This window comes from Xenopus tropicalis, chromosome 7 (assembly GCF_000004195.4).
Source record: "Xenopus tropicalis strain Nigerian chromosome 7, UCB_Xtro_10.0, whole genome shotgun sequence".
Taxonomy (NCBI): Eukaryota; Metazoa; Chordata; class Amphibia; order Anura; family Pipidae; genus Xenopus; species Xenopus tropicalis.
In genome coordinates, this window is record NC_030683.2 from 57,024,634 (window position 1) to 57,040,168 (window position 15,535).

Here is a 15,535-nt window from a genome sequence, read left to right on the forward strand (position 1 = left end):
TTTATGGGAAAAAAAGGTTTTAACTTTAACTTTTTAACTTTTATGGGAAATAATAAGGATGGCAAGATATGTGATTTTGCTAATGCATACAGTTGCACTTCCATGGCTTTGGACTGCTCCAACAACCCCCTTTGTGAGCATAATAGCCATGTTAAGAGTAAATCTTTTAAGGATTAGATCTTGTCTTTTGTAGGCAGGTGGAGAGAAACAGAATCACTCATATCCACAGCTCAGTGCAGCTGCACTGACAAGCAAAGCTTCAACCTAAGTGCAGCTACACGGAGCGCAGATCAGCTGAAAGACACTTGGGTGTATATTTATTATGCTGTGTAAAAAGTGGAAAAGCATTTCAGGAGATGTTGCCCAGGGCAACCAATCGGCAATTAGATTTCAACGATTAGAAAACCAAAGGAAAGCATCTGATTGGCTGCTGTGAGCAACATCACCGGTAATGTTTCACTCCACTTTTTACTCTTTGCCTCAACTGGCCAAGCCCATTTTCTTTGTTTGGACAAAAGTCCTGCTGGTTTCTTACTGGTGGTCTCGGGATAAGATAAGCAAATCATTAAAAATAGTAGACAAGCCAAATAGAATGTGAAAAATCAATAACATTCAATGAGACATTTGTATGTCTCATTAATTTAAATACAAGGCAAAAAATAAGGTTTGATTAGTTCTCTACTTGTTGAACAACCAACTGTCTCTTACAAAATTATGAACATGTTTTGCTAATTTCTCCTAATCTTTCTGTCTGTCTTAGTTGATGCTCCAGGGATCTGACACACTGAAACTGTTTGATGACCCCACAGACAGTGCATCCACAGATATAGAAAAGTGGATACACATGGCAGAGGATGAAAGACTGCTACTGAATCTGAATGCATTCTTGGATTTGGAGAGAAAACTAGAGAGAATGGTGGAACAGCATTCAAACAGGACATACTCAACAGAAGATGGATTGTTTGGGGGTCTCCAAGATGTGCTTGCTCAGGTGGCAGCACTGAAAGGACAGATGGCACAAATTGGGGTATTTATGGGGTTAAGTATTGACACAACACCAAACACAGAAGATGTAAAATCAAAAGGGGATGAGTTTGATGAGAAGGTTGAGGGATACCGGGTGCTGAAGGAGCTGTCCTTTTGGATAATTAGGAGTGTGCGAGACATGAGGAAGTTATTAGGGTACAATGGTGTTGAAACGGAGAACTTTTCAAATCATGAAATTTAATGTAAACATATTTTAGAGCATGTTCTAAAAATTTAGTAACTTTTTTTCTGTTATATATAAATATTTTGGCTAAAATGTTCTTAAAAATTAAAGAAAGTTTAGTGAGATGATGTAGAGGGTTAGATTATTATGTTATTTACTGCATTCCTTATTTCATTCATTAGAGTGGACAAGGTTTAAATAAATTATATAATAGTAGTTATTTTGGAAGACTTCTCCGCTGCTGTTTAAAAATTCAAATAAAACTTTGGAAAAGGAATGCCTGGTTGTTTTGTTAATGTAAATTTTGTTTATATCTTAAATTATAAATTGAAATATACTTGAGTTTGAGAAATACATTAAAGGAATACTGTCATGGGAAAACATGTCTTTTTTTAAATGCATCAGTTAAAAGAGCTTCTCTAACAGAATCCTGCATTGAAATCTGTTTTGTAAAAACGCAAAGAGATTTTTTTATTTTTAGTTTTGAAATGTCACATGGGGCTAGCCATATACTTCATTTCCCAGGGTGCCACAGCCATGTGAGCGTGGGAGTGACATCACTTTCGCAACACAAGGGGCACATTTAGGTCCGATTCCTAGGGTGGTACTGGACCTAAATACAGCCCTGACTGGGTCCACTGGTACCTTAAAGCAGCCCTGATTGCAGCAAGGAGTAAATTATTTTTAAATATAAAAAAAAAGAAGCAAGAAGGGTTGGGACCATTATTATAACAATGAACAGGAAAAATTTGGAAATTCTGCACTGTTATTTTACATCTTTCTACACGACTGAGGAACCAGCTAATGAAGGCTTCCTTTTTAATAGATCCATTTCCAGTGTCGGCCTGGCCCACCAGGATACCAGGAAAACTCCCGGTGGGCCCAGGTGTCAGTGGGCCCCCCTGCTCCTAACCATTTGGCCTACTTCATGGTCATTTGCTATTTCTGAATGGGAACAAGGAAGAAAAATAGATGGAAGGATAGATGCTAGCATGTAATAAAAATAATAGGAGAATAAAGATGTTGGTGAGGAAAGGAGGAAAAATATTTTGGAGAGTGGGCCCATGGTCTAAGGTTTTCTGGTTGGCCCCTGGGGTTCCAGTTCGACACTGTCCATTTCTATTAATATAACTACTGATGCATGGGTTACTTAGGAGGAAATTCAAAAGAGATTTAAACATGTAAAGGCAAATAAAATTCCGGGCCGAATGGCATTCATTCAAAGGTACTAAAAGGATAATTGCCAAACCTCTTTACTTAATTTTCTAAGATTCAGTGAGGTCTGGCATGGGGCCTGACACTGGCAAATTGCTAATGTGGTGCCACTATTCAAAAAGGGATCCTGTTTTCAGTCTGAAAAATATAGGCCTGTTAGTCTGACATCAGGAAAGGTAGGAAATCATTTGGGTAATACGGGATAAGATACTAAAATACATTGCAAATGACAATACTGTGAGTTTGTGCCAACATATTTTATGTGTAACAGATCTCGCTAGACTAATTTAATTATCTTTTTTGAGCAAGCATCTTCACTCTGGGATGGCACTGGATGTCATCTACTTGGACTAAGGAATTTGATACCATACCACACACAAAGTTACTTATAAAACTGAGGAATATTGGCCTGGCACATAATATTACAGTACTACAGGGGTCTGTTCGTGGTTCTTTTTAACTGCTTTTTAACTTCTTTTTTTAACTTCCTTACTAACAGCTGGTGGCTGGTTGAAGCAACCTTTTTTCAAATCAACAAAAAAAGGATAAGTATATTTTATTATCTTTTATTTAACAAGTTGCTTTATTGACAATCTTGAGAGGAGTCTCTTGCTCGTTGAGCAGGAGCTAGCGAGGTCAGATAGCTTGGGGGAGGGGAACAGCTTCAGGATGATGAGGCAGTAAGCTGGGTGACAGAAAACCTAGTGTGGGGAAGAGGAGAAGGGAGGCTGCTCCAGGGTTTGTGCATCTCAACAGATTTGCAAGGTTGTGTAAAGAACATGGGAGTGTGAACTCTGGACTGGCGGTTCTAGATGAGGCTGATCTCTAGTAGTGATGGGGAGGAGAGCAGAGCTAGGCCTAAACTAATTGTGGTTATAGGGGACTCAATTATTAGGAAACTTGATAAGGTAATCTGTTGTCTGGATCACTACAACCAAACAATATGCTGTAAATATCATAGGGAAAGCAGTAACTTTCACTGCATGCTGGCTAATGTACAGAGCTTGTCAGGGAAATTAGACATGCAGACTTTGCAAGTATAAGGGCATCTCTGCAATGTATCAACTGGGAAAGGCATTTCACTGGGTTAAACACAGAAGGAAAATGGAATATATTTAAAATGTTGATTAACAAGTATACAGGTCAGTATATTCCTGTTGTAAGCAAGGAGAGACATTGCAAAGCCAAACCTTTATGGTTGAAGCATTCAAGTTAGCTGAGACAGCTAAAACGTTCATCAGGTATAAGGAAGCAAATAAAGCATGCAAAAAAGATAAAATGGAGATGGAAAGGGGTATTGCAGCTAGGAGTAAAATTAATCCAAAATTATTTTTTAAATATGTAAATAGTAAAAAAATTAAACATAAAGGGGTGGGACACACAACTGAGGAGACAGCTAATGAAGGCTTCCATTTTAATAGACCCAATTCTAGTAATATAACTACTGATGCATGGGTCACTAAGGAGGAAATTCAACAGAGACTTGAGGTCTGGCATGGTCCAGAGGGACTGGCAAATTGCTAATGTAGTTCCGTTATTCAAAAAGGGATCCCATTCCCAGCCTATAAACTATAGCCTTTATACCTGTTAGTCTGACATAAGGTAGCAAAGCTTTTGGAAGGGGTAAAAATGGATAGGATACTTGAATATATTGCAAATCACAAACGGCATAAGTTTGTGCCAGCATAGTTTTATTTATTACATGCCAGACTCATTTCATTTTCTTTTATGAGGAGGTGAGCAGAAACCTCAATGCTGGAATGGCAGTAGATGTCATCTGCTTGGCCTTTGCTAAAGTATTTGATACAGTACCGCACAGATTAATAATAAAATTGAGGAATATTGGCCTGGAACATAATATTTGTACTTGGATAGAGAACTGGCTGAAGGATAGATTGCAAAGAGTGGTGGTAAATGGAACATTCTGTAATTGGGCCAATGTTGTTAGTGGAGTACTGCAGGGGTCTGCCTTGGTCCTGGAGGTGGGCATTGAAAGTACTGTTTCTATTTTTGTTGATGATGCTAAATTGAACAAAACCTTAAATTCCATGCAGGATGCTGCCACTTTGCAGAGAGATTTGACAACATTGGAAAACTGGGCAGCAAACTGAAAAATGAGGTTCAAAGTTGAAAAGTGCATGCATGTTATGCACTTTGGTAGAAATAATATAAATGAGATTTATAAGTGCGATTATAATGTGTGTTGGGGGTATCCTTAAGTAAATAAAGTACTGTCTTGCATAAAAAAAGAGAATTAACTTAGGGGATAAAAACATAATTTTGGTGATTTACAGCGCCGGATTTCACGCCCCCCGCACGTGCATGCACTAACACACTTCTAACACTACTAACTGTACTCTTCCTCAGGGACAAACCAGGTTTGGTTTGTCCCTGAGGAAGAGTACAGTTAGTATTCGAAATGTTGGATTTTTTTGAATAAAATTTTTTCACTTTATCGTTAAGTCCTTGTGTGTGCGGCTCTCTGTTCATATATTGCCTCATTTTAGCCAGCACCCAGGGCATTTGAACTTTTATAGGGTGTGCTCCACTCTTCCTTGTATATATATATATGTATGGTTTTTTCCCTGAGGAAGAGCACAGTTAGTGCTCGAAACGTTGGATCTCTTTGCTTAAATAAACTTACTATATTTTTGCCAAGTCCTGGTGAGTGCAGCTCTTTTTTCTTGCTTTATATTTTTTAGCCAGCACCCTGGGCATTTGAATTTCAATAGGGTGTGCTCCGTTTGTTTTTGCTATATATATATATATATATATATATATATATATATATATATATATATATATATATATAATTTATATATGTGAGTGTATAGCTAAGTTGATAGTGTATAGATAAGCCTACACTGTTTGCTTAGAGGGGTTGAACTTGATGGAACACAACGTAACTTAACTTACATGGTTGTATGCATACTTGAACACCTGTCAGCAATAGGTGTGGCTTAAACAGATAATTCCACTATCTACATGGGAGGCCCAGATAGTTTTGACTATACTATGTATCAACAGCATTAACAATAAATGCTGGTAAGAGATACACTGCCACACACTTTTCCCAATTCCTTTACACAACATGCTAAACTATTTTTGTTCTCTTTCACGTTAGGGCCATGGAGTCAACTTTTAGTCTAATTAGAAATACTTCTTTTTTTATATGTACGCATCTTGTGTAATTCTACTAACAAGAATACAATTAAAAAATTATAAAAAGAACACAAACAGCAGTTAATAGGGTGGTTTGTCTTAAAATTAACTTTTAGAACAGTGATCCCCAACCAGTGGCTCAGGGGCAACATGTTGCTCCCCAGCCCCTTGGATGTTGCTCTCAGTGCCCCCAAACCAGGTAGTTATGTTTGAATTCCTGACTTGGGGGTAAGTTTTGGTTGAATAAAAACAAGATTTCCTACCAAATAAAGCCCCTGTAAGCTGATAGGGTGCATAGAGGCTGCCTAATAGCCAACGACAGCCCTTATTTGGCTCCTTTTTGGTGCTTGTGTTGCTCCCCAAGTCTTTTTACATTTGACTGTGGCTCACAGGTAAGAAAGGTTGGGGACCCCTGTTTTAGAATGATGTAGCCATTCATATTCTAAGACAATTTACAATTAGTTATTATTTTTCATTTTTGTGATTATTGAATTTGTTTTTGTTCAGCAGCTTTTTATTGTGGAATTTAGCAGTTATCTGGTTACTAGGGGTCAGTTTACCCTAGCACAGTTTACCAGGCAGTGGTTTGAATGAGACTATAGAATGCATTGGGAGGCCTGGAATAGAAAGATAACTGATATAAAGTAATAATAAAATGGTAGCTTCACAGAACAATAGTTTTTGATTCTTGGGGTCAGTGACCCCCATCTAACATTTGAAAACAGGCAGAAGGAAAAGACTAATAGTTTAAAAACTATGAAAGATAAAAAAATAAGAGAAATTGAAAGGTCAAGATTAGGACCTACTAAAAGTTAACCTAAAGGAAACAACCCCTTTAATTGTTAATTAATAAATTGCAAGACTGCAGTCTAACCTGTAGGTATAAATATCCAACCTCTGTAAGGTACTTATGCTGTTTTTTGTTTATTCATTTCTAAAGGATATATTGTGTGGGTTAGATAAGGGGGTGCCTTTTACTTTACTTTTACCACATATTTGTATGAAAGAAAATTGCACAGTTCATGTTTATTAGACTTTAATTATCAGCCATTGTAAAACCAGAATAACAGCTGTGCTTAGTAAAGCACACCCACAATTTCTGAAAAAAAAGTGTATTTTACTAGTATTTTACTAAGCAGTAGTTTAAATATGAATTACAATTATAATTTACAATTTACTTTTTAAAAAAACTTAAAAAGTATTTTACCTACTTTCCCATCACCAAAAGTTTCTTCTTTGTGATACCAGTTTATTCTGCAGATATTGTTAAGAGTATTAAAATGCTAATAACTCCAAGAGTTCTTTGGAAAAACTAAGGCCTTTAAAACTAATTTTATTCGATATCTTAAAATAACTATAATTACTATACATTTCTGTAATAATCCATTGCAATGGATAGCATTTCTTGTCCAAATATTTACATATTAATTAAAAGCTTGTATCAAAAAGATTGCCTGGTATTTACCACAAAACCATTAATTGCGGTTGAATATTGAACCAAACAACATAGCCCCTTTGTTATACTGTGTATAGATACAAATACAACTCTAAATTCAAGTATACATACTTAGGAACATAGTCATCCAGAGTTTGAGCTAGCCAATTTGTTGGTACAGGCATCGGACCCCTTATCTGGAAACCCATAATCCAGAAAGTTCCGAATGACAGAAAAGTTATCTCCCATAGACTCCATTTTAATCAAATAATTCACATTTTTAAAAATGGTTTCCTTTCTCTATGTAATAATAAAACAGTACCTTATACTTGATCCCAACTAAGATATAATTAAAGGAGAAGGAAAGGCTAAGTCATTTGGGGGTGCCAAAATGTTAGGCACCCCCAAGTGACTTTAATTGCTTACCTTGTACTCCGGGCTGGTGTCCCTGCTAGGACACCAGCCCGGGGTACCTGGAGCGAGCACTTCCTTCTTCCATATGTCTTCTGCCGGCAAAATCCCTGGGCCAGTGCAGGTGCATTAGAGTGAAAAGCCGACTTTGTTGTTAAAGTTCGGCTTTTCACTCTACTGCGCATGCACAAGCACGCAAACGAGAAAGAGGAAGCGCTCAACTACAGCTACCGCGGGTTGGTGCTGTTTTCTCTTAACAGGGGCACCAGCCCGGGGCACAAGGTAAGCGATTAAATTCACTTGGGGGTGCCTAACATTTTGGCACCCCCAAGTGACTTAGCCTTTCCTTCTCCTTTAATCCTTATTGAAACCAAAACAATCCTATTGGGTTTAATTACTGTTTAAATTTTTTTTTTAGCAGACTTAAGGTAGGAGATCCGAATTACGGAAAGAACCCTTATCCAGAAAACCCCAGGTCCCGAGCATTCTAGTTCCCATACCTGTACTATATTGCCATTAACTTTTTTGAGGCTGGAATGCGGTGGCTGGAATCCTAACATTTTTGCTCTCTGCATTGGTTGTCTCAGTTTCAGTTTGTTGGTGTAGACACCATACTTGATCTGAAGAAGCCTGTAAGGAGGTTAAATGTAATTGTATGTATATATGAATGTATAACTTTATTTATGAAGCGCCACAAGGGTACACAGCGCTGCACAATCTTACAGAATACAAAATTACACACAGGGAGGACAAGTGATATAATAAATAAATACAATAAATAAATATATATATATATATATAAGTGCCATGTGGGATGAGACACAGTAGGAAGGAGGTCCCTGCCCCATAGAGCTTACAATCTAAGTGATTGGGTAACATACAGGCACAAATTGGAAGGTAAGAGTGCACCAGGTATGGGCATTTGCCCTTAAAGGAAAGTCAAAATCTATTAAGCACACTATTAAATAGTACTACTATTGCTGTGTAAAAACGCTATATTTCTAGCTTGCCTAATGAAAGATTTACAGAGATACACCTGCTACATTCTACATACTTGTTTCAGTGAATGGCGCCGCCATCTTGTCCAGCGTGTCTGTATGGGCTGAAAAGCACAAGCCAGCCCCCCGCTCCTGTCACAAAGATTCTACAGCTCCACAAACCCCCCGCTCCTCCCCGCTCCTGCCACAAACCCCCCCAAGCTGCACAAACCCCCCCCGGCTCCTGCCACAAACCCTCCGCCGCTCCCCGCACCTGCCCCCCCCCGCTTCCCCCACCTGCTTGTCACAGAGTTCGGCGACGCTGCGTCGCCATGGCAACCGGACGCTCCTGCCCTGTGCGCATGCGCCGCCTGCAGTAACAAGTCGCCAAGTCTTGAAGGAGCGATGCATTATGGGAATCTTCTCTACCCAGCTTAGCGTTTTTCTTTTCTGTTTGGCTTCTGATCTTCTGAACGGGTGAAGTATGGCACTATTGAGACAACTGAAGGTATGCCTGCAGCTTGGGATTAACTCTTTATTAGCCTTTCCTCCTCCTTTAAGCGCAGGACTGGGCAAAATAATGTTTTAGTGCTCCAGAAGGTAAAAGCTGAGCTTTTTCTTAAAGAGAGTGGGTGAGTGTTCCCTACGGAGGGATTCAGGGATAGAGTTCCAGAGGTAAGGAGCAGCGAGATAGAAAGGTTTAAGACGAGAGAGCGCAGTGGGTGTGGATGGTGTAAACACGGCAGGTTTTGGCAGTGTTATTAATATGGTTAGAGAAGTAGAGTGACTGGTCAAAGATAACGCCAAGGCAGCGGGCAGAATTTACAGGGTTGATGGTCATGCCATCAATAGTAACGGTGAAAGCAGGAGGAGGGCCAGGTTTGGGTGGGAAGACCATGAGCTCTGTTTTAGCTAGGTTAAGTTTGAGCTGGCGTCGGTTCATCCAGGAGGAGATAGCCAGGAGGCAGTTCGCAATCTGGGTTTGAACATCAGCAGTTAGTGCAGGGGTGTCTAAATATATCTGGATGTCATCTGCATATAAGTGATATTTAAGACCAAAAGAAGAAATAAGGTCTCCTAAAGAGAGAGTGTACAGGGAGAACAGCAAAGGACCAAGCACAGAGCCCTGAGGCACCCCCATACTAAGCGGAACCGGGGTAGAGGATTTGTTAGCAAGAGCAACAGAGAAGGAGCGGTTAGAGAGATAGGAAGAGAACCAGGATGCAGCCTGATCCTGGATACCCAGAGAAGAGAGAATTTGCATAAGGACAGAATGGTCGACAGTATCAAAAGCAGAGGAAAGGTCTAGGAGAATTAGGACTGAGTAGCGTCCCTTGGCCTTGGCAGTCTGGAGATCATTTGCCACTCTACATAAGGCCGTCTCAGTGGAGTGCACAGGCCGAAAACCAGACTGCATAGGGTCCAGCAGATTATGGGTGCAGAGGAAGTTAGTGACACGAGAAAAGACAAGATGTTCCAGGGGTTTAGAGGCTAGGGTCAGGAGAGAGACGGGATGGTAGTTAGAAAGGCAGGACGGGTCTTTTTAAAAATTGGGTTTGACACAGGCTTGTTTGAAGAGAGATGGAAAAGTACCAGAAGCCAGAGAGGAATTGAATATGTGGGTAAGAGATGGAGTAAGGGCAGGGGCACACTGTTTTAGTAGGGATGAGGGCATAGGATCCAGTGAGCAGGTAGTAGGCGGAGAGGATCGGAGAAGCTGAGAAACTTAGCTGTTTCAGGCCGCGTTTATACTTATACTGGGGCGCGACTATGCGTAGCATACTACTATTGGGTGTACTATTGGGTACACCGAGTATCACTTACTCTCTTTTCTCTTTTTCTTTAGAGTCTGTCTCACTTACTCTTTCTTATTATATTACTCTTTCTATTATGCCTTATTTGCTTACTTTTTTGAAGGTTGTTTATTTACTCGTTTGTACAATGAAGGTTACATGTATCCTGTGAGTGCGGTACCTTGTATTTTCGTTACATGACCTTTTATTTTTGTACTGCACCCAGGCATCATTTAAAAAATGGTTTCAAGTGAGTGCCTGTTGATACTTTGGTTATATATATATATATATATATATATAGTTTTATATATCACCAGAAAAATATTAATTAATATAATCAATATTGGCGATCAAGTGGGTGCTCTATTACATATTTGGCAGGAGTGTTCAATGTTATTATGTCATCAATCACTGCAATATAATGTCTGTGAGAGCCAGGAGATATATTATTTAAGATATTTCCTAATCCATCAGACTGTATTTTATTTACTTAGTGCCCATAAAAATGGGGATTGGAGAAAATGCCAGATTCACCATATGTGAATCAATATTATGAGACATGCAGTGCTAAAGTCTATTGTAGTTTGTATAAGACTGAAAAGGGTAAATTATGTTATAGTTTGTATTATTATAATTATATATTATTATCCTTTCCTTGATATCTTCCATATTATTCCATTCCATATCTCCAAAGACAATTTTTTTCGCCCCCGCCTATGCCAACCTTTTTTTGGGTTGATGGGAGGGGCTTGGGGAAGCCAATCCTCATAGGGCCAGGATAGTCAGTTTTAATTATTACATTGACAATGCCATTTGGGATGGAGATAAGGAAACTTTACAATCTTTTGTGGACTATTGTGATCCTACAGTTGAGGGGATTAAATTATGTATGACACACATTTGCTGGATTTACCTTTTCTAGACATGATCTTCCATTTCCAGGGAAATAGGATTGCTACAGATCTTTACCATAAAACACAGAAAGAAATCGCCAGCGCTCGGTCTAACCCACGCTGTAGCGTTGACCAGCTGCTAGAAACACACTATTGTGCCAGCGCTTGGTCTAACCCACAATCTGGAGTTGACCAGCTGCTATAAACGATAAAAAGCCATTAATTATACACAAAGAGAAAGAAAGATTGCCAGCGCTTAGTTTGCCTTTAAAAATAATTTTTACAAAAAATGAGGTGTTAGTACCACACTTTGGCCAAAATATGTAAGCTCACGTGCCACGTCAAGGCCCCTCATTGTATGTGAGTCCTACACTGTCTAATGACTTTGAGTCTGTGATGCAATTAAAATAAAGTCCCCCAGCAAACAATGTGACTGAGTAGTAAGACCTATTGCACCTACCTTTAGCTCAAAAAGGCTCTAGTAGAAAAGCAGGGAGCTTTTAAGCCCCAGCTCATTAGCACACACATGAAAGTAATTCATTGGTTTAAAGGCTACATAGCAGCTAGAAGCAAAATTTGGCTACAATTTGTACACAAAACACAGAAAGAAATCGCCAGCGCTCGGTCTAACCCACGCTGTAGCGTTGACCAGCCCATCACTCGTAACACCCTTTGGCATGCCTGGAGTGGGCACCCAGCCTCTTGTCAATTGTTGTGTCTTCAACGTATTTGTTCCTCTTGAGATGTCTTTTAGCAACAGGCAATGCAGCTCTGGGATAGATTTATTCAGATGGGGTATAAATTTGAGGATGTGAAGGCTGCTTATGATAGGGCAGTTATGGCTAATCGTCAGGATCTCTTGTCCCCTGGGAGTGGGTCCCACTCCTTTAGGAAAAGAAGGGAATTTAAACATGAACCGGATCATAGTGTGAGTTTTTGTACTACGCATTATCAGGAATAATTTTGGAGTATCCTAAAATATTGGGGGTACTTTTACAGGATCCGATTTTAGGGAAGGTCCTAGATAAAAAAACAACTTTTGTGTTTAGAAGAGATAGGAATCTAGCCTCTTTGGTTTCAAGGAGCGTCTATACCTCTTCTGAGATTGGTGATCGGGAGGTATAGGGAATCATTTAAATGTGGGAGAATAAGGTGTAAAACTTGTAGTGTAATGAATGTTTCAAAGTCTTTCAGTAGTACAGTTATAGGCCATACCTAAAAAATTAGCTAGTATTTTAACTTTCAGTCTTAGGAGGTTATTTATCTGGCTACTTGTGTTTGTGGGTCTCAATATGTTGGCAAGACTGTTTGTAAGGCCTCCACTAGAATTTTGGAACATCTAGCAGCTGTATAGAGGGAAACCATTGCTAAACATATTGCAGAAAAACATGAAGGGTTGGTTTCTATTACTTTTCAAATTATTGATAAACCCCAGTGGAATCTGGGGGACCTGTAGTATTTGTAGTAGACAGGGCTGTGGAGTCGGAGTCGAGGAGTCGGAGGCAATTTTGGGTACCTGGAGTCGGAGTCGGCAAAAAATGAACCGACTCCGACTCCTACTAAATTTAAATGGGAATAAAAAAAAAAAAAATAAAGCAAGTTTAAATGTCCCAATTCACAAACAGTCATAATTAATTACTTCTCTGCTATAAGAATAAAGCCCAATGCACCATGAAGCATGCTTTTCATTGGCTGTATGCTTCACTAAATGGGACGTAACGCACAGTTAAGGTGCGGCAGCTCCACTGCGTCGTGTTCCTCTGTTACAGGGAACACAATGCCCACTGTGAACCTAGCCTAACTCTCACTGATAACTAATTAAGTAAAAAAAAATTGCAGGACTAGAAATACTTGTATACGTGAAGGGAATGGATAGTCAATAGTTTAAGACTGAAGCTTTAAAACATTTGAAAAACTGCTGTAATTCAGCTGTAATGTTAGCTTAAACTTTAAACATGACTATGGGATTCTATGGAAATCATTAGGAGTATAGATAAAATTGTCTATCAGTTTATTATCAGTTCAGTTGTGTTTTAAGTGCCCCTTCCCCCCTGCCCCTTCCTGTATGTATAAAATACATTAGCATATTAAAAACAGAGGAGTCAGAGTCGTGGAGTCAGAGTCGGAAGTATCAGAAACTGAGGAGCCGGAGTCGGAGAATTTATCTACCGACTCCACAGCCCTGGTAGTAGATAACTTGTGATTTAAGTTTTTAAGTATATTAATAGTAAAAAGATGCAGGATGTTAAGAGTGTGGCCCCATTGACTTATAGTAACAATATGGTTACAGCGGATACAGAAAAGGCAAATGTGCTAAACTAGTTCTTTTTTTTCAGTATATACAGTAGAGGAGCCAGAGTGCCCTGACCCACCCAATAGCTGCACTGTTGCCTCAGCTCCAACTAGTCAGTGGTTGACACAGGATATGGTGCTTAAAGGGTTACACAAGATTAATGTGAACAAGGCACCTGGGCCAGATGGAATACACCCTCGGGTACTGAGAGAGCTAGGGTCAGATTTACAGTGGCCTTTGTTTCTGATTCTCAGACTCACTTTTATCTGGTATGGTACCTAGGGATTGTAAGAAGGCTAATGTCATTCCTATATTTAAAAAGGGAGTAAGATCTCAGCCTGGCAATTATAGGCCAGTAAGTTTGACATCCGTGGTGGGCAAGTAATTTGATGGCTTGTTAAGGGATCACATAGCAAATTATGTTCTGGAGAATGCCATTATGAGCAGTAATCAGCATGGCTTTATGAAGGACAGGTCATGTCAGACCAATTTAATTGCTTTTTATGATGAGGTTAGTAAGAAGCTGGACAGTGGGGGTGCAGTAGTGATCTATTTGTATTTTGCCAAAGCATTTGATACCGTTCCCAACAGTGTCAGACTAGGAACCCAGGGGCCCACCAGGAAACCTTAGACCATAGGCCCACTTTCCAAACTAATTTTCCTCCTTTGCTCACCCAACTTCTTAATTCTCCTAGTCTTTTATTTTTATGCTAGCACCTATTCTTCCATCTATTTCTCCTCTTTGTTCCCATTCAGAAATAGGGAATGACCATAAAACAGGCCAAATGATCAGAATCAGGAGGGTGCACTTACACCTGAGCCCAACGGGAGTTTCCTGGTATCCTGGTGGGCCAGTCCGACACTGGTTCCCGACAAACGCCTGCTTTCTAAACTAAGGTCTGTTAGTCTTAGTGAAGTAGTTTACACATGGATAGAAAACTGGCTACAGGATCAGGTACAGAGGGTGGTTGTTAATGTACATTCTCTACTTGGAGTAAGGACCTATGTCTTTTTTTAACCTAACTTACTATGTTACTATGTTACTGTAATATGGAGATTTAGGGCTCCTTCAGGTTTGGGGCACGAGTCTGCACAACTCTCTCCCTCCCTTCTCCTGCCTATTGGCAGTAAAATGCCAAAATGCCTAGCTGCACTAGAAATTTGCTCACACGGTAGCACCATGCTCTAGGCATGTCCCTGTGTAAGAATAAAGAATGCACCTGCACACAATCCTAGGGGGGTGAGTATGGGTGCTGGAGGATGAGGTCCTCGGAGGGGGTGGCAAGTGTTGGCAGTTTTACCTACCACAACCTTATCTTATATAACAAGATAGACAAGATCTAAAGTTGCTGTGAGCATAGTGTGTTGTTGGAAAATTTAGGCCATGCCAATTTTGACCACGCCCCACATGCAACTTCCATTTGCCTGTGCAGACCCCTAAATTCTTACACACTTCAATACTTTAACGATGCCTTACCTGTCGCCTGTGAGTGTTCTGTAACTTTCAGTATGGTAAGGAAGGCACTGAATAATGAAAAAATAAAGTTAGCTAGCTGGGATACATCAATATATATGAAATAAGAGCCCATTCAGTTAAAGTAATGCCTTTTCCAATTTATATTCACTAACTCTTGCAATAGCTGTAACACTTAAAATGCAAAAAAATGGAAATACTCATTGATGATTCTCATTGATGATGGTATTAATCCTTCAAAGTACATGACTGGAAGTGTGAACTGTTGTGAAACCGCCGGGGTAAGGATGTCAAAGGCATCCCGGCGGTTTCACAACAGTTCACACTATGCTCCCTGGAGCATAGATAAATATTCACAAAAAGTATCCAGCATAATGGATGGCATAATTAATGAACCACAAGTTCCATCCATATATTAAATGAGCCATTGGCCCAAGTCAGAAAGGTGGCATTACAGAACAGAATGGCCATAGATTACCTACTTGCAGATGAGGGTTGAGTTTGTGCAATCATAGGTAAAGAATGCTGCACCTGGATTGAGGACTCACATGACACTATTGAGGCCCACTTGAGTAAGGTAAAGGAATTACAGCAAAAAGCTAGGGACATATCTAAGGATGGATGGCCCTGGGTGCAAACGATCGAATTAGAATAACCGTTATAGGTGTCAGT

The 15,535-nt window shown here is 39.7% G+C and overlaps 1 protein-coding gene across 1 annotated transcript; it reads left to right on the plus strand.

Moving 5' to 3' along the window:
- The first annotated feature begins 642 nt into the window (after window positions 1–642).
- cntf (ciliary neurotrophic factor) lies at window positions 643–1,441 on the plus strand. Its single transcript, XM_031906265.1, has one exon. It carries the CDS (start codon window positions 764–766, stop codon window positions 1,226–1,228), a length of 465 nt encoding a protein of 154 aa, XP_031762125.1. The 5' UTR covers window positions 643–763; the 3' UTR covers window positions 1,229–1,441.
- The last annotated feature ends 14,094 nt before the right edge of the window (window positions 1,442–15,535 follow it).